Below are 25,932 nucleotides of genomic sequence, written 5' to 3'. Positions count from 1 at the left end.
GCCAGAGCCAAACAAAAAAAACGTTTCTCCCGGGTGCAACATCGTCGCCAAGGAACGATAACATGCAGCCAACTCAACTCCTTTCCGTCCAAAAACAAAGGCACAAAAGCAGTGTCACCCCCACTTCATTCCCTTTTGGCTTACTCACACCTCACGTCATTCGGATGAGCCTCGTTTTTTTTTTTTTGAAATTGGTAAGTAAACACGAACGAGCGCCCACAAGAATGAATAATTTAAAAAAAAAAAGGAGACCCAAAAATCGGTAATTACCGCACCAAAGAAAAGAATTGAATAATCAGTTGGACGGTAGCTGGAAGCCGACAGCATCAATATATTATGTTTAGTTTGACCGCGTAAAAGCTCGCGACATCACTCCATTTGAATAGTCAATTAATTTTTTTTTGAACAACAGATAAATGGCATCACAATATTTTTCAATTAACAACCTCAAACCCCTGTGAGCTAGAACGACACAGACTGGGAACACATGTGACTCGATTCCCATCAATTCTTTACTTGTGCTTGACCCTCTTTCTTCCTATTTTTTGCCGCCATCTTCTCCAACTCCTTTTTATGGCGCAGAAGATTCACCAGTGTTTTTATGCGGTCCTCCAACTCCCGACGCTCCTTGCCTGTTTTTGACGCAAGAGCTTCTATTGCTGAGCGAAGCACAGCGTTTTTCTTCGAAAAATCATACTGGGCTAAGCGATAACTGACATCTTCAAAACGTCTTGTCAACTCCTTCATATCCCTCTCCCTCACAGTGCGCTCTCCTTGAAGGCGGCGTATCTCTTCGTGTGCTTCTGCCAAGTCGTTCTTCAGTTGTTCCGCGGTCTCTGAGAGATTTCGACAACGCGTTTCTAATATATCGATTTCCTCATCCTTAAGAGCGGGATCAACGAGGGCCGCTGCTGCATTACGAGCTGCCTCTTCAGGTGGAGGAAAAGCAGCAATAATTTCCCTTGCTCTTTCGATATCATCTTCCACCAAGCCGATTTCAGTTGTTGTCTTCAGGAAATGACCTCGCATACGTTCATCCACATCCAACTGCATATCATCAATGGCGAACCAGCGCCCGCCTACGGCTTCAGGGTGTTCACGCATGTTCGTGTTTATCCACCGTTTTATCTCATCAACACGATCACGGACGAGACGTTGTTCGCTTGGGTCATCGGCATAATACGACACCACTGTCACCTTCGGTGTGCCGTTTGGAGTTCCACCAGCAATTGGTGGAACGGCGTCACCTACTGTTTTAGCGAAGAAATTATTCAGTCGCTGCACCTGCGCAGGGAAGTTGCGCCACGTGGACGAAAGAATAATGGTGACTTTCTCTGCCGTACCACAAGCGTCAACAATCTTCAGCAGGTATCCAACACATTGAGGAGAGAGATCACCTCCACCAAAGGTGAAACGTGGTACAGGCAAAAGTACGCCGTCGACGTCTAAAAATATAACGACGCGATCGCATTGCGCCATTTCTACAGCTTGGGTCATCAATCTGTGAAACTACCCCTACACCACACAAGGGCGCTTCGGATAAAAAGGTGAAGGTACGAATGTACAGGTAGATAAAAAAGACAGTTGAAAATAAAACAACAGTTGCAGACATCCCGTAGTAGCTTTCATTTATGAATGCTACTCTAGTGGCAGCCGTTTATAGTAAGAAAATTTTCTTTTTTTTTTTAAAAAAGACACACAAAAAATTGACATCATAACAGTAAGTGTAAGGAAAGATAGAGGACCATTCTTCATTATAAATGATATGTTTCATAGGTTAATGCGTCAGTTCTTTGCCTCCTTCAATATTTAATAACAGCTCCCTTCCATCATCTCCTACTCTCTATACGGGTTCATCCAAGCCTATTTATAACCTGACAGGACGAAGTTGTGCCAGAAACCAATTTGACTCAGTGGGCCCCGTCCACCAAAACGGCCGACATTCACACAAGTAACAGAAAAAGAAAAACAACTAAAACGGGAGGAGAGAAAGAGTAAAACAACAAGTATCTCGAGTAAAGGAAAATAAAAAAGTATTAAAATAACAACCCTCACAAGACGATAAAAGAACAGAGACGCAGACGATACCACCTTACTTCCTGTAAAGGCAAAATTCTGTAGCAGCCGGAATCATATCTATATATAAATATATGTGTATTCCTCAATGTAATTTCTCTATGATTTGCAACCACAAGTTGTTCAGCGAAGGAGAAAGAAATTTGCCGCAGAGCACTACAAAGTTGCTGTACACCTCTGCTAGTTAGTTGAAAAGATATGAACCCTTTTTGCGTGGGAGCGTCACCTCGGACACGCCGAATGAACCTTCCCCCCCCCCTCTCAACTACGTTCTCCCTATTCGACATATTGCAACACGCACGTGGCCACATGTCACAAATAAGTACATAAAAGTAAAGAAAAATGTACTTGTACTTACATTGGCACCTACAACCATTAGCCGCCTTGCGAACTCTAGCCGTGTTCCACCTCACACCACCAGCGACAACCGCCCCCACCCCAATCACACGAGCACCGCAGGTAGAAAGGACTAAAAACAAAATAACATAGTTTATCCCCAAAGCAAATGAAAACAAAGTGGCGGCGGAAGCAGAAAATATTGCCACAAAAAAATTGACGAAAAAAACAACAGAGCAGCCACTACTGACAGAAGCCGGCTCAACCACACAACGCACACGGCCAAGTAGATGGATTTTTTTTTTGCACAAAAAAATGGACGCATGTTCAAAATATAGGGAAGAGGCCACACTTGCAGTTGACACGGGCCTGAGGGGTCCGAATGAAGAGGGGGAAAGATTTGCGTTTTAAGAATTAAAAGGACAATACATGGCAGTCTTGGTAAAGATATTTCACTCACATCATCGAACCATTTAGCCGTTGTGTTAATGGACCCTTACAGCAGTTGTGACACTCTCAAGAACAATCTCAACAGGTAACTTAATAGGGTTGTTTGAAGTTTTGCGAGGCTATTCAGCCGGTATTGTAGTAGCACCACGCGACTGCCTTTCCTTTCGCCTTCCACCACGGGAACTTAGTCGGTGAACAAATGGAAAACACCCACCGCTGCTGACTACCTTGTGGTGTGATGACAGGATTGGATCAGGTGCTGTGGTGTGTGCTTTTGGCTTTTCCTCTTCCTCCACGACATCTGTTGCATCCATAATAACAACACTCTGTGTGACATTCTTGTTGAACCCCTTGCAGCTGGGACCGTCACCCAAATAATCACGTGTGTACCCTTTGTCATCGTGTACGGTCGGGAGAATGTAGCAGCGAGCACTGCGTGATCGTTTTGAGCTCCCGTCGCTGCGCGGACTTTCCGCACGTTTACTGCTTTTACTTCTGGCGGAGTTTTTATTTCCTCCGCGACTTCGGGATCGGCCCCTTACTAAAGGAAGGAGAAGCCTTTCCAACTCAATCAACTCCCTGATCCACGCATCGCGCCGCATGCATATAAGTCGCCGTCCATGACTCTCCAACATTTGGGTGTTCGGAGAAGCCACCATCCGTGTATAAAGAACATCAAAGGCCAAATGAGCAAGTTTATTTTGGTACTGGTCGAAAAGTTTATCAGAAAAGCCGCGTAAAGATTCTTCTGTTGGAAAGACAGCGCCACCCCGCGAACGTGTGGGTTGCTCCGTCAACAATTTCCTTTGATCTAGGGAGAGCTCTTCTACTCTTCCTCCTGATTTGCTTCCATCCGTTCGTAAAGACGTACGTGCACCAACAGTAACGCATTTTGTATTTAAAACCCCCAACTCCGGGCAATCATGCCCCTCACAGAGGGTCGATTGTTCACCTGATTGGCACGAAGCCGTTGAAGTGATATGAAGGGAAACGTCGTTTACGCCAATTGGTGCGAAGCCGCTATTGTCCAACGGCTGCACACCTTGCTCTTGTGCATCTATCGGAGCATCAGGGGGAAAATCCTCTGCCTTTCCGCCCACTTCACTTGACCTTAGGGGGCAGGGTGTCACCGTCCTTGCCACTTCATGCGGTGGGCGAGTGACCTCACCTTCCTCATCCACTGCAATGGGCGACGGCGAACGACCCCTGTCGTTTTGTTCACCCAGCGAACTGCTTGCACGTGAAGAAGCATCTGCCGCGGGGCAAATCTCTTTCACAGATGCCTGTACACTCTCACACCGTTCCCCCTCAGGCACGGATAATATATCGCCTGATTTAGTGTAACTTTGCTCAGCGGACTGTGTGGTGAATGAGCGTACAAACCGTCTACCAGCTGTTTGAACCTCCGTTACATCACTGCCTTCTGCAGATGGTTGAGGGGGTCGGGTTACTGGCGTCGACGGTGATAGTGGTGGTAGCGGAGAAGAGATGGCATCCATTCCAACGGAGTGCATTGAGGTGTTGGGGGAGGGAAATTGTAGCGCTCGTCTGCAAAAAGGCCCGGCGTCCCGCTCCTTTTTGCGCTCAGGCGTCAGCGGTAGTGCGTTAAGGTTTTTCAAGAAGAAATAGTTATCGAGGAACTTGCGCCTCTGATGGCGATGCTTTACTGGGCTCTCTTGATCTGCCGCGAGCATCGGCGTTTTCACTGTGGGTGTTTGAAAACGCTCATCTTGGTCATTTGGGCATAGTGATTTACTGTGATTAGGCGGGAGCCTTTCGCCGTCCGGAGTGCAGGGGACTGCTAAAGGTGGTGTACGACATAGCGGGGTGGCAGGTGGAGTTAAATGCCCCAGTGGGGATCTTCTCTGCAGAGGGGTTACCACACGAACGGGTGTCCGGGGGAAATGAACGGTTTCCTTAGCTCGGTTCTCGTTGTCGCCACCCAATGCACTATTCGACACGCTACAAGTGTCTGTGTCTGCTGCAGCACCACTGGAAGGAATCATATCCTCTACTTTGTCGGACGCGGAAACCGTCTGCTCACAGCACACTGCGGTAACATTTTCGATCATCGAATGTCCGATTACACAACACGCCTGATGCACCTGCGTGTGTTTTTTTTTTTTTGAAAAGTTATTTGTGTGCAGCCTCGTTTGTATGTATATATATATGTTTTTTTTTTTTGCAGACAAAAGTCGTATATGCTACACTATGTATATGCGCGCGGTCGTTTCTATCTATGTTTCTCTATCCTCCGAAACTAGGAAGGTGTAGAAGTAAGCTGCTTCCCCAAGGAGAACAGACATAATGGGAGAGAAAGGCAACGTGTGAAGGAACTGAAGACGCAGATATTGCCGGGCAGTTTCCCCAAGAAAAGCAGAGCGCCAGTAAAAAGAAACAATTGAAGAAACTTAATGAAGGAGAATGAAAACAAGAAATATGTTTAAGCGCTAGTACGCACACACACCAGTGCCGTTATACCACTTGCATCACGCGACTTCGAGAGGAAAGTGTGAATACTTGCACACACTCAATTCGTTATGACAGTCTTTATAAGGGGTACAGAGCACAACTGACAGTGATACGAAATATGGCAACTAAACAGATAACAGAAGTACTACAGATGTGGTGGTATTTTTACGTTTCACAGGGAGAAAAAAAAAAGACAACAAGTTCACGCCACGAGCAAGTCTGCCACAATACAAACACACCGCAAACCACACAGTTGCAAACATTTCCCCATTTGTTACTTTTCCCTATCGCAGATTTCTGATTTCTTCCCCCTCCCGCCACTACAACTTGTTCCCTCTCCTTTGATCTCCCTATCACATCTCCATTTTACCTTCATTGGCACATCTGCAATAATTTGGACTATTTCCGCCGATTCAAACAAAGTTTCACTAACAAGAACAAATTACTCACTTTATGCTCTGAAGTTGCTTCATTATGTCCTGGAGGCCTGTAAGTCCACCTATCTGGCGTAGCATTGTGGGATTAAGCGCCTTTGCTAACTGCAGTACCTGCTGCTGCCCCATTTTTCCAGAGAAGGCGGTACTGGAATCTTGCGTCATGGCCTTAAAGTTCACCTTCCCCATTTTTTTTACCACATCCTCGAATTTGGTATAGCTAGTGATGAGGTTGTGCACCTCCAGAATGGTATGACCACTTCCCCTAGCAATTCGGTGAATACGGGTCGGAGTCATTGTCTTTTTTACTCGAGAGTCGTCAAGTTCAGCAGCGGTCATACTGTCCATCATGTGGATAAACGTTTTTAGTGTCACGTCACCAGCGTCACCGGCATTCCCAGTAAAGCCTGACATACCAGGAATCATATCCATAATTTTGCTGACCGACCCCATTTTGAGAACGTTTTGTAAATGTTCGTACATGTCCCGTAGGGTGAATTGTCCATCTTGAAAGCGCTTATACAATTCGCTATCAGTGTCAATGTTTGCGTCCTTCATGCTGTCTACCAATGCCCGCATGTCGCCCATACCAAGCATTCGGCTGACAAAACTTTCTGGTTGAAACAGTTCAAAATCGTCGAAGTGTTCACCCGTTCCAATGAACACAATAGGGCTCTTTGTCATTGCTACAGCCGCAAGGGCACCACCACCTTTTGCCTGACCATCAAGCTTTGTAACGATGACGGAACCAATAGGCACCTTTTCCTTGAACTGTCGCGCTTGTTCTTCTATACCCTGCCCATCTGTTGCACTCATTACGAAAACAATATCATTTGGTTTCACTGCCTGCTGCACCTGCTTCATCTCTTCGAACAGTGCCGATTCCTGCTTGTGGCGCCCACTAGTGTCGACGATAATGAGATCATATTTTTCCTTCTTCAGCTCCAACACTCCCTCTTTGGCAATGATGACCGGATCGGCCTCGGTCAACGAACCATAAAAGCGTACTTTTGCTTTTGTTGCATTCTGGCGTAATTGGTCGTAGGCTCCGGCTCTGAAGGTGTCGGCACACACTAAACCCGTCTTTAGGCCTTTACGCTGGAAGTATGCAGCGTACTTAGTGCATGACGTCGTTTTCCCGGATCCTTGCAACCCCACAAACATCACAATGCTTGTCTTACCCTTGGCAGGTATAAATGGCTTCACACCAGGGTCAAGCATTTTTTTGATTCCATTGAAAACGGCGGTCTGAAGCATCTTGCGTTTGTTTAGCCCCGCTGCTTCTGCCGTAATGGCGACTTCGGCACGGACATTTTGCTGGAGCTCCTTCACCGTTTTGACGTTCACATCGGCTTGAAGAAGTGCTCGAGCAACCTCATTTAAAAACTCCTTCACGTCATCCTCGCCGACAAACGACTTGGATGACATTTTGGAGATCGCCGCCCCGATCTTTTGTCCGAGTTCTGCTAACACCATCTTCCACAATCTTTTCTGTTCAAAGAGTTTTCCTTCCTTTACTAAAGTAAATACAAACCACAAAGTTTTGGAGTTTATTTGTTAGTCAAAAGACAAATATATCTACATGTGAAAACGCCAAATGCGGTTATTCATTAGTACGTTCATAGTCACATATGCATATGTTGCTATTTCCCTGCGCTGGGAATGACAGAGAAGGACAACACACACAACTGTAATGTGTTTTATGATGATAATGAATAACGTGCCAGCAAATTTCATTTTCGCAGCCGTCTCAATGTTACGTTTTATGTTACTGTTTCTTCTTCCTGTGTTTGATCACCCCCTCCCTACCCCACATCCCAATACACACACACACACACACACACACACAGTTTTTTGTGAAGTATTGACTAACGAAAACACCGATGAGATATGCTTAGTGATGTTTTTTAGTTTCTTTTTAACCACCAGACATCAAGGAGTCCTGCCTTTCGCATTTCGGCATAATGTTCTCCCTCTGTCTTATTTTTTTTTCCGATACGGATATGAAAGAGGAGCGAACACCACACAAGCGTACGCAGAAGATACTGACGATAGAACATACCTCAATAGAAATTAACAAAAAGAAGGAAAGTGCGCAACGAAAAGTGAATCGCCTACTTAAACCTGCATTCGCGTGTGCTAATACATGTGAAAGACAAGTTTAAAAAAATGTACGTACAGCAGTATTTCTCCTTGACTATTCGCAGAATGATTAGAAAATTGATGATGTAACTGGTACAACGAGTAACAAAAGCAACCGCCGAATTGCCGGTGTCCTTTACCCCTCAAGCGATTTAGGCACACTATGACCCCCTTCTGCACTTTGCCTTTAGGAAAATATCCAAGGAAAGGCCTATGCCAACTAAATGCCCGGCATCCTACTTTCCTTTGCTTCCTGTCTTACCCTGTTCATGTTTTGTGAAAACAATATTTGTGATAACGCCCACCTGATTTAACTTCTCCAAGCAGTTCCTCATGCAACGGTGCTCCGGTCCGTAGAAGTTGTTGAACCAATATTGCGAGACACAGCGCTCGTGGCACGTCATGTTGTTGGCGAAGTTCATGCGATCCTCCTGCATTTGCTTGAGCACCTCAAACTCCTCGCCCCATAATGAACTAGACTGATTCATGAATACAGCGCACCACTCTTGCGATATCCGAACTTAACGAAAACACTCCTAGAAGTGTCCAAAAGAGGTAAAAAGGGACAATATATAACAAAGCGAGAAGGTAAAAGTGACCTACAGTTGGATACTGGAATTCAGACTACACGGCAGCGGAAACAGAACGCATGCACAAATGCAAATAGCTAAAAGACATACGGAAGTTACGAAAACAGGAGACCGGTGGCCCCACCAGCAAATAAGAACACTTCATGACATAGAGCACAGTGCTTTAGAATCAATGCGAAACGACTCGTGTGATCAGTAGGGATACCGGTGAGAAACAAGAGCACTGTTGCCTTTTCGGGCTTCGTGACGCTTCAACGCACTATTTAAAAAAGCGAGCACACCACAATTACAACTTTTCTTCGCTTCGTTCATTCTTGTTCGCACCTTGTCATCATCAAAATACAATGACTTCTCTGTTACAACCGGTAAAGGTGCCTCACCATCCGAACGAAAGGAACGGATGAACGACTCCACGAAAAAACCATCCGTCTTCACGTACTTTCCTCCCGCCACATTGTTGTAAAGTCTTGCATCGCCCACACCGCAGCTTGGAGAACGGGATTTAAGCACGCAACCGTCGACACCCATCAGCCGCTTTTGCAGAAGTTCCTCAACCAATCGCGGATCCCTAAGCGTCAACCTTTGCTTAAGTCCGCTATCATCCGTCCAGTTATCAGTGAATGGTGTCAGAGGCAACCTCACAGCAACATCAGACGATAACGCTGAGCGCTGCCCAGTTGCTGCATCGCGTACTAAACGTAATGGGGGCCGTGGTGACGGCATACCTAAAACATCCATCTCAGGGCACACTGCAATACAGTCAATCAAACCACACCGACGCCACAAGAAATCAACGATAAATCCGATTGGCGTGCAGCACGGGTTACGTGGTTTAATACTCTCACCACGATACGTGACAGGCTCTCCTAAGAGGCAGGCGCTCACTAAAAAGGTTGGTTTGAGCACCAATGGCACAGGCGTTGCAGCAACCGCCGAGGGAATGGCAGCGGAAGAATGGCTGCTGCACTTATAGTGACGCAGATAAACCTCAAGTTGCCTGTGAATTTCAAGTCTACAAAATGTGACACGGCTGCATCTCATGAAGGAGAAAGAGTATGAATAGACTCACCTTTATCAAACAACCATAATCAAAAGGGGAGAACGGATGGACAGAGACCGTCCGCAGGAGGCAACACACAACACGAGTTACCACGAAGGGTCCACGGGGAATAGAAGAGCAAAAGCTTCCATGAACGAGTATGTGCGGTTATCACTATAATCAACGTAACAAGCAATACGTCGTCAAGACACCGACGGTCGCTTCGTTTATTACTTAGTGGTTTTCCGTACATGTGTACATACATGTATATTGTCACCTTGTGGATCAGCGATGACGATAAAGCACGTAGGAGCAAGGGCAGATTACAGTTTATCGAAAAACAATTCCACACCATGAAGTGCCCACTACGTCTTACCGTATCTCAACTGCTTCCACCGACTTTTGTTCCATATTTCTCTTTATTATCTTCCCTGCTTCCCGATCCGTTGCTATACCTATTCCTAACGTGTACGGTACATGCAAGGAGGAGGGGGGGGGCACAACACCAGGACATTGAGTCCTCAATATTTAAAATTTAAAGATACAGTGTACAATCGTAATGAGCAGAAACATTGTCTACTCCATTGCCGTATCCCAGTTATCGTATAAAACTTTTGCCAAGACAACTGTCATCGGTCCAAGAAAGATACCACATACACCATACTGAAAGAACCCCAACACAAGTGCGGTACTGATAACAGCAGTTGGCAGCTTCCACTGCCCTGGTGCAGACGCTACCGAAGAACGATCGTCGAGAAACCCTTGCGACACACAAAGCAACCGCTCATCCATGTACGTTGCACAAAAAGCCAAGAAGCAACACCACAAACAAGGATCTGCGAGAGCCGCTGCAAACCCATCACCATATGCCGCGCAGAAGAGTTTGTACATGAATGTAAGGGCCACAGGAGATATCCACTTAGGTGCGAGTGGCAAAAGTGCAATAACGGCAGAAACCACACCAAACAGTAACGGCGTTGGAAACGACCAGCATTTAAAAAGGCAAAAAGTAATGCAAAATCGAAAACATGCCTTATGCCAAAATGATTGTAATAGAGTGTGGAAAGAGTTCGTTATCTCAGTCTCAATCTTACGTGCGTGATACTCACCGCACTGGGGATCTAGCACTTTTAGCAACTTCGCCAGTATGTAGTACAGCACGGTGTGCTCCAACTGCAATAGATGATGCATGACGACAAACAATAACATAACTGCGTACACAGAGTCAAAGAGGTTCAAAACATTAGATCCCAGCTTCATCAAGAGTTGATTTGCATAGACAAAGAGTTCTTGCCACCGTTCCATGAGTTTTTGTGCGACATCGGTCCATACTACTTGTTCATACAACTTCTTGAGTTGCGCAAAATTACCCCGAATATTCCCGCCATTCTTCAGCAGTGAACGAACGCTAATATCGGACGAAAGGGAGGACATCAAGGGAGAAACTGCGTGCTGCACGGTCAAGGCAAGTTCCGTTGCATTTGTGTGGTTCATTGCGTAAGCAAGCTCTTGTAAAAACATTTTGTTCAGTTTCGACCGCGTCATGTTCACAAACTCAGCGAAGGAAGAGGAAGAGGCTGCAGTTCCGTTGGCAAAACTTGCCGCTACATTTGTACGATTGCCTTCCTTCACCCCACCCGTCCACTTTTCCCCCGCTTCAACCACAACTGATGTTGTTTGCTTCACGACATCGCTGATGGAAATGACGTCCAATGCAACATTATATGAAAATCCAACAAAGAAGAAGACAGTGATGGCTAAGAGCCACACGCGCCACATCACAGACATGAAGCGATCCGGTGTCATGAAAGGGACGGTGATGATGAACAAGGCGATGAGTATGGAATGTATACCAAGGAATAACAGTATGCCGAACATCAAATGGGCGACAAAGCAGATGAGGACCACCAACAGAATACAAGAAAGCGTGCTTTCTTCCTGCCACTTCAAAGAATTGGCGTCTCCAGCAGGCAAAACATTGGCTGGTTTCTGCTGAAGTTTTGAATCCTTCCCCGAGTTACTACCAGCGCTGGGATCACATATTTTGACAAACTTGCGTCCTCTCTTACCGGCTCTGCCAAGTAGCTTGTCAACGCCAGAAAAGGCGACACCACGCCCGAGTGCATACCGAAAAAAGTGAGTTAAGGAAAGAAGGGAACCCAGTAGACCAAAAACTCTCGAACGTCCCGTCCATTTCTCGCGCGTTGAGCGCATTCTTTCGATATACCGTCCTTTCCAATTACGACTTTCTCCACCACAACGATTTGGATGGAGAGCGATAGAAAGGACCACAGCACAGCCAACACTGTAAATGTAAGAACTGCAGAGTATATATAGGGCATAGAGGACCGCAACAACTAGGACGAATGCAATACCCGACATACACCCTGTTGTTACTCTCGTCCAAGCGGCCTGATATTGTTCACAGTATATTTTCCCAGAGTCACTGTACCCATCCTCTCCAATGCTGTCGGAATATCTTCTGTACGTAGCCAGGGGCTCACTGCGACGCAGCACTTCACGCGATGGAGATAAACCTTCAGGGGTACGAGTCCCTGACCCCGTCTCGCCCCCACGCGCCGATGCTCTTTGGTGCTTTAACATCTTATCCTGCCGGCCAGCAGCGGTTGTGCTTTTCGTTCTTAACATTGTTATTCCTCTGAAGAGATATTAGCAATTACAAAGATGGACTCGTGATCTCTCTAGTATAATACTTCTATATGTATAAGTGACTGACGAATCTTACGCCCGTGCGTACGCCCTAACTGCTCAACCTTCGCGTTAGTGGCACTCGTGGGACATACCGAAAGTGAAAAAATATGGAGGGAACGCAAGAAGTGACGAAACGAAAGTACGAAATAGATAACTTTTAATCGTTAAAACAACATTTGCACAGGGGGGGGAGAAAATAAAAAAACAGACGGATTGTAGTATATATAACTGCGCAAAACAATGAATTTTCTTTTAGTGGTATGCCCAACCGGAGCTTTCACAGGGAGGAGAGAAATTATTCCGACTTTGCTTTCCATCATCTTTAAGCCGATATTCGCGTTTTTCCATAGGCGTCTATGACTGCTTTTCCAGCATGATAGCCAAATGTCAAACCAAACAGTCCCATTGAAACAAACGTAAGGCACGTGGCGGCAAGGGACCCACCAAACAGTCCCGCATAAGCCTTTTCTCGTTCAGCCACAAGAGATGCCAGATGTCGATCGACAAAATCACCTTCAGATTCCATAAGACGCTTCTCGCGACCACAATCCCGGAGGAGGTTACGGGAAGGTTTCACAGCGGAGAACAGAAGCCGCTGCCGGAACATCGCTGTTTGAAAAAAAAAGAGAAAAGAAAGTATCGACCTCTGAGTTAAACTAGAAGGTGCTGATATAATCCTACCAATAACACTTGATGAAAAGTAGTGGAGCGACAGATAACATTGCATAAAAGATGGTAGTAGAGTGCACCACAGCGCAGGATCCACACTGTCTTAAAAATAAACCACAACAATAACAATCACGAGTCCATAACAGAACAACCGCACGTATGTGTGTACACACACATACATACGCAAATGCAAACATGATTATCATAAAACACGGCGCTAGTGGTGTTTCGGGGTACAACAGATTCGCGTGAATTAAAGTGGTAAATAAGTTTATACCTAATTCCCACGTTGTACTCACGTTGAATGCAACCGCACTTCACGACACACAGTGAGGAAGTATCACACGCACGTGAACTTTGAACAACGCTCTGATTTGGCCCTAATCGCGTAGATGACATGACATTCGAAATAACAATGTCATCGACTCCTGTGGAGTACAAGCAGCGGCCAATGGTTACCTTAAATATACATATGTGTGTATATCACAAACCGCTCCACTGGAACATCATTACTTTACAGACTTGGTTTCAACCGAAAGAACCTCCGCAGTATTATAGTTTCTTGAGTCAAGAACCCTCACCAGAGAGAACCCACAGCGCTTACGTTCTTCACCACACGGAATAAATTTTCTCCATCCTTCAAATGTGAAGAAACTGCAGGAAAGTTCATCAAAATGAATACCACTTCAAAACGTTAAAATGCAACGAACGGACGATACTAAAAAAGTCTACACGGCGAGCACTTTCCTTCTTAGCCTCCTTTGCGCATTTCTCAGCACGTTTGCGATCACCGCAATGTTAGACGAGCGGTAGAATACAAGCAACTATCAAGGGTCCTAGGTCTTTCCTTCCGAAGTGCATCCAGCATAATTCAGAAGTTGAAGACTTGCAGGTGAGGGAATATCGCCCCTTTACTTCGACAGCCCTTAATCTATCGTGTTGCTATGCCAACAAAAATGGTGGTCTTCCGTTCCCTCAACTTTCATGAGTTCCCTCAAGTCCCGTAACCGTTCTAAATGTACCTTAGTGAGGGCTCCCTCCGAGAAGAAACTTTTCGCGACCTCCCAATTACGCTCAATATGTTTCTTTGATTTGCTTCGGACGATTACACAAAAGCCTTGGCTCAGTCCCCACAACAACAGTACATCATGGACAGAAAACCCAGAGAATGTGTCCTTCACCACGGAGCAAAGAGCCGGATGTTCGATAAGTTTGGCGTTGCACTGTCCTAAAGGAGAGTATTGTTGAAGTATTATGCCGTGTTCCTTACAGTAGTCACAGACATCTTTCTGCACACACAAGGGATGCAACTCTATCTGATTCACCACTGGTTTGTTGACTTTCCCTTCCGCAAACAGTGTTGCCTCCGACCCATCTTCAGAAAGTGCAGCAAAATGTCTTCCAGCAAAATTTGACACGCCCAAATGGCGAACGATCCCTTCCTGCTGAAGGGCTGTCATTACTTTCCAGCAGCGGCGGCGTGCGGCTTTGTGTTCCTCTGTTTCATGTGGCATGCGCCCACCGCAACCGGGCCAGTGAATTAATACACAATCGGCGTAATCAATGCAAAGTTTCCGCACACTCTCACGGATGCATGTCTCGACGGCTTCCTCCGTTCTTGTTACCTTTGGAGCAATTTTCACGACAATGAAAAGCTCAAAGCGGGGCACGCCACTTGCTCGAATAGCGGCTCCAACATATTCCTCGTTTCTATATCCAGCAGCTGTGTCGATTAGACGGAACCCAAGTTTTAATGCTGATAAAACTGCCTCTTCGCACTCCTTACCACGTAACTCATAGGTGCCAATACCCATATGAGGAATTTGCATCCCACCAGATGAAACCAAATATGGAATACGGTCCATTAGTTCCTGGAAGGTTTTACTGAACGCAAAGGGATATGTCAAAGCGGTATTGTTATTTCCCAGAGACTCCGATATTGTTAATGATATTTATCCCTTACCCCAATCAGTGATTATCCTTTTCCCTATTGCCGCCTTCGGCAAGCGCAAGTGTATGGAGAAGCGGGAGCAGCGGGGAGTAGTGATATGTGTATTTAGTTTTCGAATATGTCCTACAAAAAAAAAAAAGAAAAATGTAAAATAAAAGAAGAAATATATAGCAGTGCCCGATTACTGCTTTTGTACTTTTGACAGTTATGGGGTTTGCTTCAAGTGTCAGCGTTCATTTTTTTCGTTCGTCGTTTTCCAATTTTATTTTATTTTTATTTTTTTTGCTTATTATGTTCCTGACGCCCTTGGGCAACAACTGGCTTTGATGAAAGGACACTATCAACGAAAGTGTTAACCCGCAGAAACGAAAAAAGAAAAGAAAAGAAAAGAAAAAGCTGAAACGATATGTCACAAACGCAAAAAAAAACCTTGTGAGTGAACTCATATGGAACGAGTGACGGATGGGAAAGCGACTGGTGAGACGTACCTCCTAAAGTCACACATACACACAAAAAAGAAAAAAAAACGAACCGCATGCTATTCAAATAAAGAAGAAAAAAAAGAAGAAATAAATAAATAAGTAATATAAAACATAAATGCTTCAGCAACCCTTACCACTTTCTTGCTTTATTAGTTGCACACACACTCACACTCAACATCATCTGAACCGTTTTTCGTCCCACATAATTCCTTCAACATACGAAAACCACGTTCCTTTTCTCTTCCTCTTTATCCCTTTCTTTTTTCTTTCTCTCTATTGTCCTTCTTTCCCATAAATATTTTTGACCCTCAGTTGCTTTAACTCCGTCATGTCCATTAAAGAAGAAGAAGAAAAGCAGGGCCCAATTCAATATCAAAATAGTGATGTGTGGTAAAATAAGAAAAAAAAAAGAAGAAACATGGCAAAACAAATAAATGAAAAGATATATATATATATATATATATATATAAAGATAAACGGGCAGAAGCAACATCAAAGCAGTTAATGCAATGTAATTACATTAACCACTCGTGTGGAAAGTACGGCGTTGCGCGTGTTGAGAAAACCTGAAATTTTAATTCCACGCGCAAAGATGCAGTTGTATATGTAGAAGTATGTGTTTGTGTTTGCGCGTGTATTTGTGCGTTGTTTCTTTTTTTTTTCTCTTTTTCTTTCATGTTGTGTTGGAGCATACAACTGTCTAGTGGTGGGTATAACATTAGGAAGTAAGCGAACTTACAGAGGGGTAATGCGTTCTTATGACAACAACAATGCCAAAATGGCTGAATGAAAAAAGAAAAAAAATGAAAATGAAGGGGGGAAAAAACACTGACAAAAAGAAACAAAAAAGATGAGGAAAACCATACTCCTTCTAAGCGACATGCTTTTTACCAGTAAACCCCAACCGATGATAATCCACTTCCTCCCCCATCCCCTCAATAAGTTCTTCCCTCAAAAACACACACACACACACACAAATAAACAAAAAAAACTCAATTAAAACGCCTCAGTTACACTCCCCCGTTCCACTTCGGTCACGACATTTATTGTCTTTTAATTCATTTCACCCAACTCAACTCAACTTAACCTTCACGAATTATTGCGGCACTACACGGCTCTGTCTCATCCAATGTAATTTCAGCACTCAACAACAAATTACAGACATCCGCCAAGCGGCGCCTCAAATAACAACAGCACTTACATGGAAAAGTATGAACAAAGAAAAAAAAAAGAAAAAAACAAAACAAAACCACTAACCATAACGATAGAACAATGTTGAATGTAGCTTCGGGAACAACCGGGCACAAACCAACTTTTATTCGCATCTTTCGAGTATTCCACGAAGCGACCACAAGTGCGAGATGATGCCCGACAAAAGGCAGTGGTGATATTAAACCAACCAGTTCCGTTAACGGTCGGATACATTTGCACTACATTTGCAAAACCGTGCGTGTGTGCGCGTGTCCACCAGTTTACCGAAAGCTTGTTTATAATTATTTTTTTTTTCCATTCCTTCATCTTTAAAAAAAGAAAAGAAAAACATCATAACCAAAAATAAAAATAACGAAAACCATCTAAATGGGCGCACGGGCGGTTTCCGCTTGGTTCAATCCATGATCCGTTCCCTCTCCTTCATTTTCTCTTTCCGTTTTGCTACAACTTTCACTGCATTGGGAACCGTCGCTCCCCCTGTGGCGCGCTCTCGGGTCGAACATTTCCTCAATTTCCTCCAGTGTGAGCCCCTTTGTTTCCACCACAAAGAATTGTATGAATAATACCGCGGCAATGATACATGCACATAGCAAACTAAAGGTTCCACCAACTCCTATGCTTCCCAAAACAATTGGGAACACCTGTGAAACAAGAGCATTCGAACCCCAATTGCACATTGTTGCAACAGAAGCCGCAGATGTACGAAGCGTGTTGGGAAATATTTCCCCCATGACAACCCATGGCATAGCACCGAGACCAGGTGCAAAGAACACAAGGTAGAAACCAAGTAGAGAAAGAAATATCCAACCACCGATTTCGTATGGAATTTGTTTGTCAAGCATAAAACCAACAACTGTCATACCAACCGTAACGACGAAACAACCGCATGCGCTAATCTGAAGTAGCAGACGACGACCCCAGCGATCAACAGTAAAGACACCGAAGAGTGAGAAGAGTGTGTTGATTGCAGCGAGCGGAATCGACAACAATACTGGTGTTTTAGGATCTTTAAAACCTGCGTCATACAGTATCACAGAACTATAATACATAATTGTATTAATGCCTGAGGTTTGCTGCAATATGTGGAGCATGCAACCAATTAGTAGTCGTCGCCGCATCACCGTTGAAAAGAGGGCACGATAATCAATAACGAGTCCCCCTCCTTCCGCACAATCGACAATATCAATATCATACATCTCAGATGTTTTCAGTGCCTTCTCAACTCTGCCAGTAGCAAGGTACCACCGCGGACTTTCTGGGAGAAAGAATATCAAACCGACAAACTGTATTACCGACGGAACGGCGCCCAAACCAAGAGCTACACGCCAGCCAAAATTTGTCCCGGTGAACTGCACAAGCAGCGCGGTTACAACTGAAGCAATGAATTGCGCCCCAGTGAGACATACATTGTTAAACACAATGCTAGACCCACGGTTACCGGCTGACGTAATTTCTGCCAAGTACACTGGAATTGTTGCAGAGCATATACCAATGCCTAAACCCACAATGGCGCGTCCGACAAATATCACCTCCACATTAGGAGCAAAAGCCATCATGATAGAGCCCAAAGTGAAGAATATATCAGCCAAGGCGATGCACGACCGTCGACCCCACCGTACTGAAATGAAGCCGGATGCAAATGCGCCAACGAACGCCCCCGCTATGGCAATGCTGACAATGAGGCCGGATATCCATGAATGTGCTGGAAAATCGAAATGTTCCTTCATTTGAAAGAGAGCGCCATTTATTACACTGGTGTCGTATCCAAAAAGAAACCCACCGAGTGCAGCAAATATCTTCACGCGCCACTTCATGCTTCCACTGACTTGACCTGATCCCCTACGTTTTCCCCTCGCTCACCCTGTTTGTGTTATCGAACTCGTATCACTCTTCCTACTATATCGCTTTTTATTTGCTTTTTACTTTATTTGAGGTTTCCCGCCAACAAATATTACTTGATACGAATGTAGACAATGTATCAGGACAAATCTATCTCCCGCCCCGTGCTTACCAGTAGCCCTTTTTCTTTCCCAATTTTTTATCCTTTCTCCCGCGTAATAGACTTCGAAATATGTAACAATACATATGCACGTATATATATATATAAGATTTAAAAGAGACATATAAAGAGAATATGAGAGTTGGCGCACGTGACAACAGGAATGAGAAACAGCAGCAGCAAAACTCTTGATGGGAATATATTATCTTGTTTATTTATTTATTTTGATGAACATGGAAGAAAGAAGAAAAGCAAAATCTGAAAAAAAGTAAAAAAGTAAAAAAAAAAGAAAGGAATTTCTATCTATTAAAAGGGTGGTATGGGTTCTAAGTGGTATCGGCATCACTTAGAGGAACATATTATCCTTTCGTGAATTTCACACCTCCAGCAACCATTTCTCTGCACGTGTGTTACCGTTTGTGTTGATATTATAGAAAATATGATCCTATTAATAGTGGGTTTGTGACACCGCAAGTTCACTTTAAAGTTAGACGCAGATGCAGTACAAGCTCGGGCTTGTATGCGCGCTACAAAAGTAAAGGCCGCTCCTCTTGTGTGCACAAAAAAAGAATAAAAGAAAAATTTTCTACTGGACGTTACGAATGACCACGTAGTGAGGCGGTATCAATCTGATGATTCATTTTTTTTATGTAAAAAAAAAGAAATGTAAAAAGGAAAATTAAAGAAAGAATCTATCAAAGTGCCGCTAAACCACTGAAGTAAAGAAAAGAAAAGAGAGCATACGTATTCAGTGCCTTCCTAATTTCCATGGAAATTCCACTTACCGTCACCGCCGGCTTCACCGAAAACATCGCACCAAAATTATGCCAAGTAATGGCCATGCGAAAATACACAGATAAGGGGGGTACGATGACGAGGACACCGGTCACTCAAACAGCACCTTGCGAACTTTTGGGGAGTCTCCACTGTTGTGAAGCATTAAGTTCACGCTTTCATCTACATCATTACCATCAGTGGTATCACTGTCAAATAACACACGCCGTGGCGGCGGATAGCCATTACTAGCAAACGTTGAGTCGTGTTGATGCTCTGGGTGACGGCTCTTTGTAGCAAAACTATGCGATGATTTTAGTGGAATTGGCGCCGGATGACATGAACCTGGCGCTGACACATGTGTGCCGAGAGGGGAGAAGCTTCGCTCCGCAGAAGTAGCGCCACAACACTTTGCGACTGAAGGAATTGGACTAAAATTCAACGCCGCAAGTGATGCACTGATGTCGGAAATACCTGTAAAGTCATCCGGTTTTTGTACAGCCCCATTGCTCATCATAGTAACGGACGAAGAAACGGAGAGACGCCGGGTGACTGAATATTTTTTCCCACAGCTGAGGGTTGACGTAAAACGACGGAGAGGACCTTCATTGCCATCGCTGGAAGGTTGCAAAGCGGATCGTTGGAGAGGGCTCGGCATGCCGCTGATAAGCGACGGCCACACATCGCTTCCATGCAGAGTTCTCGAAGCTTGACTATCCGACTGACTCATACCAAATTTAGTTTCCGTAGAACCACTAACTTTCGTCGTTCCAGAACGTGTGGTGTGTGCACAAATAATAGGTTTGAATCTCGCCAACCGAACCACCCCTGGAGGCACTGCACAATAAATTTTCATAGGAAAAGTCAACTCCGCTGCGGTTTCTTGGGTTCCACATCCCTGATGAATGGAACGAAAAAAAGGATGCCTCAGAACTTCCTCCGCTCTCAAGCGTTCACACGGATCTAGTGCAAGAAGTCCCTTAAGCAAGTCAATGAACTCCGTAGACACACCAGAAATTCCGTCAAACATGGTTTGTTCATGTGTATTCTTCGGGTACTGCTGAAAGTCCGTACCGAGTTGTGAGCAAATCTGGTGAAAAACCTGCAAATCATTTGATCCTCGGAAAGCAACCGATCCTGTTATCATTTCAAACATTGTGCAACCGAGGGCCCACATGTCGCATGCGAGAAAGTCTTTAGCCTGACCAAGCAGCTGCTCCGGGGACTTGTAGTAAAGTGTGCCGCAGAATCCACCGACACTCTCGCTTTGGCTTGCAAAATGAGCTGTACTAAAGTCACCCAACGACGCTTTTACATGTTTTGTTCGGAGAGAACCAACATCTTTTGTCTCGTCCGACGATGGAAAGGCCTTGTCGCCTCCGTTAGGCATCCCGTGCTCCTCCTCTGTGGGACACATATCCCCAACAAACTTAAGAAGAACATTACTTGGTTTAATATCCCGATGTGCAACGCCTCGCTCGTGGAGATGAACAATGGCAGAACTTACGCAATAAAGCAGTGGTCTGATGGCCTCCTCCTCCATAAAACTTGCGTTTCCAGCACGCAGTTCCTTCCCGAGATCACTATCCATGAGTTCCATGGCAAAGTACGAAACCCCGTTTACATCCGCACAATTTCCCAGGAACCGAACGATATGCGGATGGGGGCCAAGATACTTCATGCTAGCGTATTCACACGGTAACCACGGAGGACAAATGGCTGCAGGAGGTGAAGTGTCTTCGGAAAGTGCTCGTTCACGCTTCATACTTGTGTAGTGAGAAAAAATTTTTTCTTCACAAAGCTCATTTGAACGGTTGCCGCTAACAGGGTTACTGTTCTTATCGCTTGTCTGCATCCTGTGCGAACTACTCTTGGCGGGTGATGCTGGTGCCAAAGTGTTTCCTCCAATATGTGCGTCATTGGTGTTATCAGACTGGCTGTTATGTTGCTGCGAGATCTTCATACACTCGGGGGCTCCACGCATGTAAAGACGTTTCACGGCGGCGAGTTCATGAGTTACGCGGTGCCGTGCGAGAAACACCACACCACTACTACCAGAACCAAGCTTCACTTTACTAATCTCATAATTGAACTCTGTCTCAACCTCTTTTGAGAGGTGTCTCATCACCCTCATGATTCTCTTACCTTCAACTGTTAAACGGGCACTTTCACTCTCTACTTTTGCAAACTATATCTATTCTCCCTTCACCACCTCCTTTTGTTCACCCCTCTTCCCGTTTTATATTTTCCTCCAGTTTCTTATAATAAAAATGTCTAAACCGTTGCTCACAGGGATGGAAAACTGTAGGCGGGTTTTCTGGTTAAGTGGGTGTGCTTGTGAACCTTCTTCTACCTCTACTACGTCCTTATGTATATGTGAAACAAATATATTTATATATCCGTATGTTTATGGGAAGGTATCCCTGCAGAGGGAAAAGATACTGCACTTCTCCCTCCCTTGTGATGACAAATACAAGTGGAAGAAGAATGTTGAGGATTAAATCAAATACGACATATATATATATATATATATATATATCGTTCGTGTGACCAAGTTAGTTGGGAAACACGAGTGGAGGAATCGATATCGCACAAACAAGCGGGTAATTTTTTTTTAAATTCCCGCATACCAAAAGAATTACTCGTTAGAGTATCTCATCACTTCGCCAAACTAAACACAACGACAAAGTGGACGGAGTGCCACTGCTGCGCACTCGTGGCAGAGCAACCTCCTGTAATAAGGAAAAGGGAACGGAGAAAATTTTTAAAAAAATAAACAAGTAAACGTAGGAATACTTTTCACTCAAAAACAGACAACGAACGTTACAGTTGATGATGTGCAGCGGCGCAGGCACCATTTAAAAAAAAAAAATAATAATATAATGTTTCGCAAAACATCAGACAAAGTTTCAGAAACGTCTACCCATCGCTATTGTTTGCAACAGTTGCTACAGTAGGCTTCACTACTTCATGAAACTTCACAATTCCCGGTTTCAGTGGTGCAACGCGGACAAATATCGGTCGACTCGAAGGGCATCTCACTCAGCACCAAGTGCATGTATCTCAATTTGTCGCGAGCTTGACGTGTCGAAAGGAATGCATTCATGAAAATTGCAAAAGCATGCTCTGTGGTACAGTTAACGGCAACAGAAACAAAAACTTCTTCATTTAGTAAACCTTTTAAGGTGCTCCGAGGCACCCTACATTTGCTTCCACCACCTCCATCAGTGCCAGAATTACAGTTATCCACCTCATCCGCCAATCGCATCTCTTTGAAGGCGCTTCGTGCCACCGGGTCTAGAAACAGCTGACAAGTTAGTTGCCGCAATCTGCCATTTGCAACATCGTCGTTAACTATAGTCCAAAGAGCCAGTAATTTATTGCGGGAGGGCACTTGAACTTCAATAGAGCAGGTGGAACTAAGCGTTGGAAGCTCATACGCAACTCTCTGCACCAACCCCCGCATGTATGAAGAGTGCAGTGAGCAATTAAGGGGAACACGCATGAGAGCACTGTGACAGTCAGCTATGAGTCGCACCATGTTGAGAACCCACCGTTCAGTGCGCTCGTCCCACCGATAGATCTCCGCAACATGTTGTTGAACGGTGGCGAAATGCACCCCGCAGTCCAGTGCTGCCGCGCAAAGAGGAATGCAAAGCGCAGGTGTGAACTGACGTAGAGCCGCGCCGGAGCGAAGTACCGCGAGCGATCGATGACCCATCCACGAATCTTTACGACCCGATATGCCGCGGTGCATTGTGCGACACAAAGCCACTGTAACTTCCTCAAGTAGGTTTGGACGACGGATGCATTGACGGAGCAGTGCGCTACTACAATGGGAAACGTGGTTCCACACAAGTCGCGCAGCTTCTTCTTCACGACCTATACGACGCATGCGCTGCATCGACAGGAGACAACAGCGAAGGAACGGGAGATGAGTGGACCTACTGCGGAAAGTCAGAGCAAAGACGCTAAATATCACCAGCGGCGACATATCTAACTTGCACATCAACCTGGGGTGGCGCAGCAAGGTATGACTCCACAAACGCCGCTGAGAAGATCGTGTTGAATTCAACTGACTCCATATGAAGCTGCGCAACTTCCGCTCCGTTGGAAGAAGCTTCCGAAGCCTCCTGTGACAACGGCGCCAAGATTTTTTGGCTCCAACGGGACTAAGCATGGCATTCATTAGGGACTCAACCAAAACATAGTTGTTTATGAGTTCAGAATGAGGCAACACAAGGTCCTTCACCGCTCCCCACAACTCACCAAATTTTCCAACAGAGCAGTTGTCACGTACCCACCGCACTTCGCTTCGTGGGGTACATAGCAGACTTATCAGATTAGATTGTGCAGGGCTCACAAAACCTTCCGCAAACGTTGGTCCTACTAACCGCAAAGCATTCTCATTATATGAAGAACTACACTCGATGTGCTTCCTAAAGTCATCCTGCAATTTATAGGGAATGACACACGGTACCTGAGTGCATGGCACTTGCACCACCAACGTTGTCTCATTGATCCACGTAAGTTTTTCACTCACGGAGACGAGACTCTCATCTTGCCTGACAAGTTCATGAGTGGCATCCACGAGTAGCACCCTCATGCGCTGGCGTCCTAAATGTGAAAGAAAACCACTGCTTCTTCCCTCTCGCTGTGTTAGGCCGCTTCCTGCAAACCGCGAAGGTGACATACTTGACGACGAGGATTGGGATAAAGCGAAATATCGTCTGTTGTCTCGCCACTCCAGTAAAGATTGATGAAGAACCGCAATTAATGCCCGTAGAGTTTCCACATCTCCAATGATGCCTAACGTCTTGATAGCTTTACGTAAACGCCGTGTGACACTGAGCTTTACATGTGGTTTAAACACCGCTAAACGTACCGTGCATTCTCCTTGGTTCATCTCCCACGTTCTAAGAAGTTCCAGTGCTTGGTCACTCTTCCCTGCCTCTAGAAGTATGGCAATACATTGAGCTGCCAATAAGGGCGGGAAGCGCTGCATGGTTGAATTCACATCTTCTTGGAGATTTGACTGAGAAAAATGTACAACATCAAGTGCCCCTTGCCATGTATCACTGGTGCAACGGAGCGCTGCTGTCGAGGGTTCAACGAATTCGTCGGTGGCAGAAGCTGATGGATGCTCCGCCAAGTTTAATCTCCTGCTGTTGCTGGGAGTCATGACACGATTGTAAACAGCAGCTGTGGGAAGCGGGGTGCGCCCCCGGTCCAAAACTATAACTCGTCTTTGAAGATTTCCGAGAGCCTGAAGCCAACTCATGGGGACTGACTTCGCAGGCAGTTGTGTATAGCTAACGCTAAAAAAGACAAAAAGGTTTTGCGGTTAAAACATCAGAAAAAAAAAAGACGGTGCAAGCTGCGGCGACGCATCGAAAAAATTGGAGACGTGCAACTGCAAATTAAAAAAAAAAAACATTCACAATGCTTGGGATCCAAGAGGGAATAATAAGTCATTTCAAAGAGGCTCACAGGCATTTGTAATACCTCATTATTTATATATCAAAAACGTACATTCCCTCTGACGGCATCTTCAACTCATCCTTCCTCCATCTAACCTCTTCTTCCACAGTAAGAAACAGTGGAAAAAAATACCCGTAATTCCACTTTCTTTCCCCCCCCCCCCGCTATCAACAAACAATATCTCTTATTTCTTTTCTCCTTGTTTTGCAGCTGCACTTTCCCCATCACAAAAAAAGAAAAAGAAAAAGAAAAAAACAGTGATAACAAAAAGAAATTAAGAGTTACTTCCAATACATGGGAACTCATAACTGGGGGCTGGACGACGAGGATATTTGGAAACGGCCGCCTATCCATTCTCATAAAAGGCATTGAGAATCTCATTGCGCTACACTTCCACACACTTCCACACACAAACACACACAAACGCATTGCACAGACAAAAAAAGAGCCTCCCCTTGACTATGCCCCGCGTATTAAACGCGGCCAAACCCAAAGGCTTTACAACGGGAAAAATAAGAAAAAAAAGGGAAAAGAACAATCAACCAACCAAACAAACAAACAAACATCAAAAGTTGGCTAAATCTCAAGCGAAACGTTGAATCTCAAGCAGTGCCACAGGGGTATGAAAGTACATTTGCTGTTTGTGTGTCTCTGTCTGCATAAATTACTAACCATTTGCCATTATTGATTGCTTTCTTCTCTACTCATTTATTTTGCTCTATTATACTTTAGCCCTCTCTCCAGCTTTGGCAGACTCATGAATAAGGAAAGAACATAATGAATACGCAGCGGCACACATACTGACTCATATTTATTTCTAAACAGGTATAATTACACGCTTCACGCCCAAAGACATCTCATTTAAAGGTAAATCTTTCCAAACTCCTGATCTTCGTTCCCAAATGTACTCTCCTCCGACTCCCACCCTCCCTTCTTTCAACCCCCTTCAAAAAAAGTGTGTGGGGGGAAGGCTTCATTATAGAGTTACACTTCATTTTTTTTTCTCTCGGCAAGTGGTTCAAAGAAGAACAGCAACAACAAAAAAGAAATCAAAAGAAGGTCACAAAATGAGGCATGATAGCGGTGAGAAAAAGAAAAAAATGGAGCCGTGCG

At 44.9% G+C, this 25,932-nt stretch overlaps 11 protein-coding genes across 11 annotated transcripts, besides 11 other annotated features; all 11 read right to left on the bottom strand.

The window, feature by feature from the left end:
* Positions 1-504: 504 nt before the first annotated feature.
* Positions 505-1,497, bottom strand: Tb11.02.3100 (hypothetical protein, conserved; the record flags this gene model as incomplete). The annotated part of the gene is made up of 1 exon (XM_823524.1): positions 505-1,497. One exon carries the CDS (start codon positions 1,495-1,497, stop codon positions 505-507), a length of 993 nt encoding a protein of 330 aa, XP_828617.1.
* Positions 1,498-2,981: 1,484 nt separating this feature from the next.
* Tb11.02.3080 (hypothetical protein, conserved) lies at positions 2,982-4,934 on the bottom strand (the record flags this gene model as incomplete). The annotated part of the gene is made up of 1 exon (XM_823523.1): positions 2,982-4,934. One exon carries the CDS (start codon positions 4,932-4,934, stop codon positions 2,982-2,984), a length of 1,953 nt encoding a protein of 650 aa, XP_828616.1.
* An 846-nt stretch (positions 4,935-5,780) lies between these two features.
* On the bottom strand, positions 5,781-7,244 carry Tb11.02.3070 (signal recognition particle 54 kDa; the record flags this gene model as incomplete). Its single annotated transcript, XM_823522.1, has 1 exon — positions 5,781-7,244. The coding sequence occupies one exon, from the start codon at positions 7,242-7,244 to the stop codon at positions 5,781-5,783; it is 1,464 nt and encodes a 487-aa protein (XP_828615.1).
* Positions 7,245-7,590: 346 nt separating this feature from the next.
* Positions 7,591-7,617: a microsatellite.
* A 529-nt stretch (positions 7,618-8,146) lies between these two features.
* Tb11.02.3065 (hypothetical protein, conserved) lies at positions 8,147-8,398 on the bottom strand (the record flags this gene model as incomplete). The annotated part of the gene is made up of 1 exon (XM_823521.1): positions 8,147-8,398. One exon carries the CDS (start codon positions 8,396-8,398, stop codon positions 8,147-8,149), a length of 252 nt encoding a protein of 83 aa, XP_828614.1.
* Positions 8,399-8,692: 294 nt separating this feature from the next.
* Tb11.02.3060 (hypothetical protein, conserved) lies at positions 8,693-9,541 on the bottom strand (the record flags this gene model as incomplete). Its single annotated transcript, XM_823520.1, has 1 exon — positions 8,693-9,541. One exon carries the CDS (start codon positions 9,539-9,541, stop codon positions 8,693-8,695), a length of 849 nt encoding a protein of 282 aa, XP_828613.1.
* A 574-nt stretch (positions 9,542-10,115) lies between these two features.
* On the bottom strand, positions 10,116-12,188 carry Tb11.02.3050 (hypothetical protein, conserved; the record flags this gene model as incomplete). The annotated part of the gene is made up of 1 exon (XM_823519.1): positions 10,116-12,188. One exon carries the CDS (start codon positions 12,186-12,188, stop codon positions 10,116-10,118), a length of 2,073 nt encoding a protein of 690 aa, XP_828612.1.
* Positions 12,189-13,846: 1,658 nt separating this feature from the next.
* Tb11.02.3040 (aldo/keto reductase, putative) lies at positions 13,847-14,785 on the bottom strand (the record flags this gene model as incomplete). The annotated part of the gene is made up of 1 exon (XM_823518.1): positions 13,847-14,785. The coding sequence occupies one exon, from the start codon at positions 14,783-14,785 to the stop codon at positions 13,847-13,849; it is 939 nt and encodes a 312-aa protein (XP_828611.1).
* A 344-nt stretch (positions 14,786-15,129) lies between these two features.
* Positions 15,130-15,155: a sequence feature (AT_rich).
* An 86-nt stretch (positions 15,156-15,241) lies between these two features.
* Positions 15,242-15,265: a microsatellite.
* Positions 15,266-15,415: 150 nt separating this feature from the next.
* Positions 15,416-15,470: a microsatellite.
* A 118-nt stretch (positions 15,471-15,588) lies between these two features.
* Positions 15,589-15,642: a sequence feature (GA-rich).
* A 153-nt stretch (positions 15,643-15,795) lies between these two features.
* Positions 15,796-15,822: a microsatellite.
* A 748-nt stretch (positions 15,823-16,570) lies between these two features.
* Positions 16,571-16,602: a microsatellite.
* Positions 16,603-16,927: 325 nt separating this feature from the next.
* Positions 16,928-18,379, bottom strand: Tb11.02.3020 (sugar transporter, putative; the record flags this gene model as incomplete). Its single annotated transcript, XM_823517.1, has 1 exon — positions 16,928-18,379. The coding sequence occupies one exon, from the start codon at positions 18,377-18,379 to the stop codon at positions 16,928-16,930; it is 1,452 nt and encodes a 483-aa protein (XP_828610.1).
* A 420-nt stretch (positions 18,380-18,799) lies between these two features.
* Positions 18,800-18,860: a sequence feature (CT-rich).
* A 590-nt stretch (positions 18,861-19,450) lies between these two features.
* Tb11.02.3010 (protein kinase, putative) lies at positions 19,451-21,472 on the bottom strand (the record flags this gene model as incomplete). Its single annotated transcript, XM_823516.1, has 1 exon — positions 19,451-21,472. The coding sequence occupies one exon, from the start codon at positions 21,470-21,472 to the stop codon at positions 19,451-19,453; it is 2,022 nt and encodes a 673-aa protein (XP_828609.1).
* A 379-nt stretch (positions 21,473-21,851) lies between these two features.
* Positions 21,852-21,877: a microsatellite.
* Positions 21,878-22,194: 317 nt separating this feature from the next.
* Positions 22,195-22,222: a sequence feature (AT_rich).
* Positions 22,223-22,306: 84 nt separating this feature from the next.
* Positions 22,307-24,619, bottom strand: Tb11.02.3000 (hypothetical protein, conserved; the record flags this gene model as incomplete). The annotated part of the gene is made up of 1 exon (XM_823515.1): positions 22,307-24,619. The coding sequence occupies one exon, from the start codon at positions 24,617-24,619 to the stop codon at positions 22,307-22,309; it is 2,313 nt and encodes a 770-aa protein (XP_828608.1).
* A 290-nt stretch (positions 24,620-24,909) lies between these two features.
* Tb11.02.2990 (hypothetical protein, unlikely) lies at positions 24,910-25,248 on the bottom strand (the record flags this gene model as incomplete). Its single annotated transcript, XM_823514.1, has 1 exon — positions 24,910-25,248. The coding sequence occupies one exon, from the start codon at positions 25,246-25,248 to the stop codon at positions 24,910-24,912; it is 339 nt and encodes a 112-aa protein (XP_828607.1).
* A 104-nt stretch (positions 25,249-25,352) lies between these two features.
* Positions 25,353-25,384: a microsatellite.
* Between the last annotated feature and the right edge of the window lie 548 nt (positions 25,385-25,932).

The sequence above is a fragment of the Trypanosoma brucei genome, assembly GCF_000002445.2.
Source record: "Trypanosoma brucei brucei TREU927 chromosome 11 chr11_scaffold01 genomic scaffold, whole genome shotgun sequence".
NCBI lineage: Eukaryota > Euglenozoa > Kinetoplastea > Trypanosomatida > Trypanosomatidae > Trypanosoma > Trypanosoma brucei.
The sequence above is the reverse complement of the archived record's forward strand: the minus strand, read 5'-3'. Positions and strand labels throughout refer to the sequence as shown.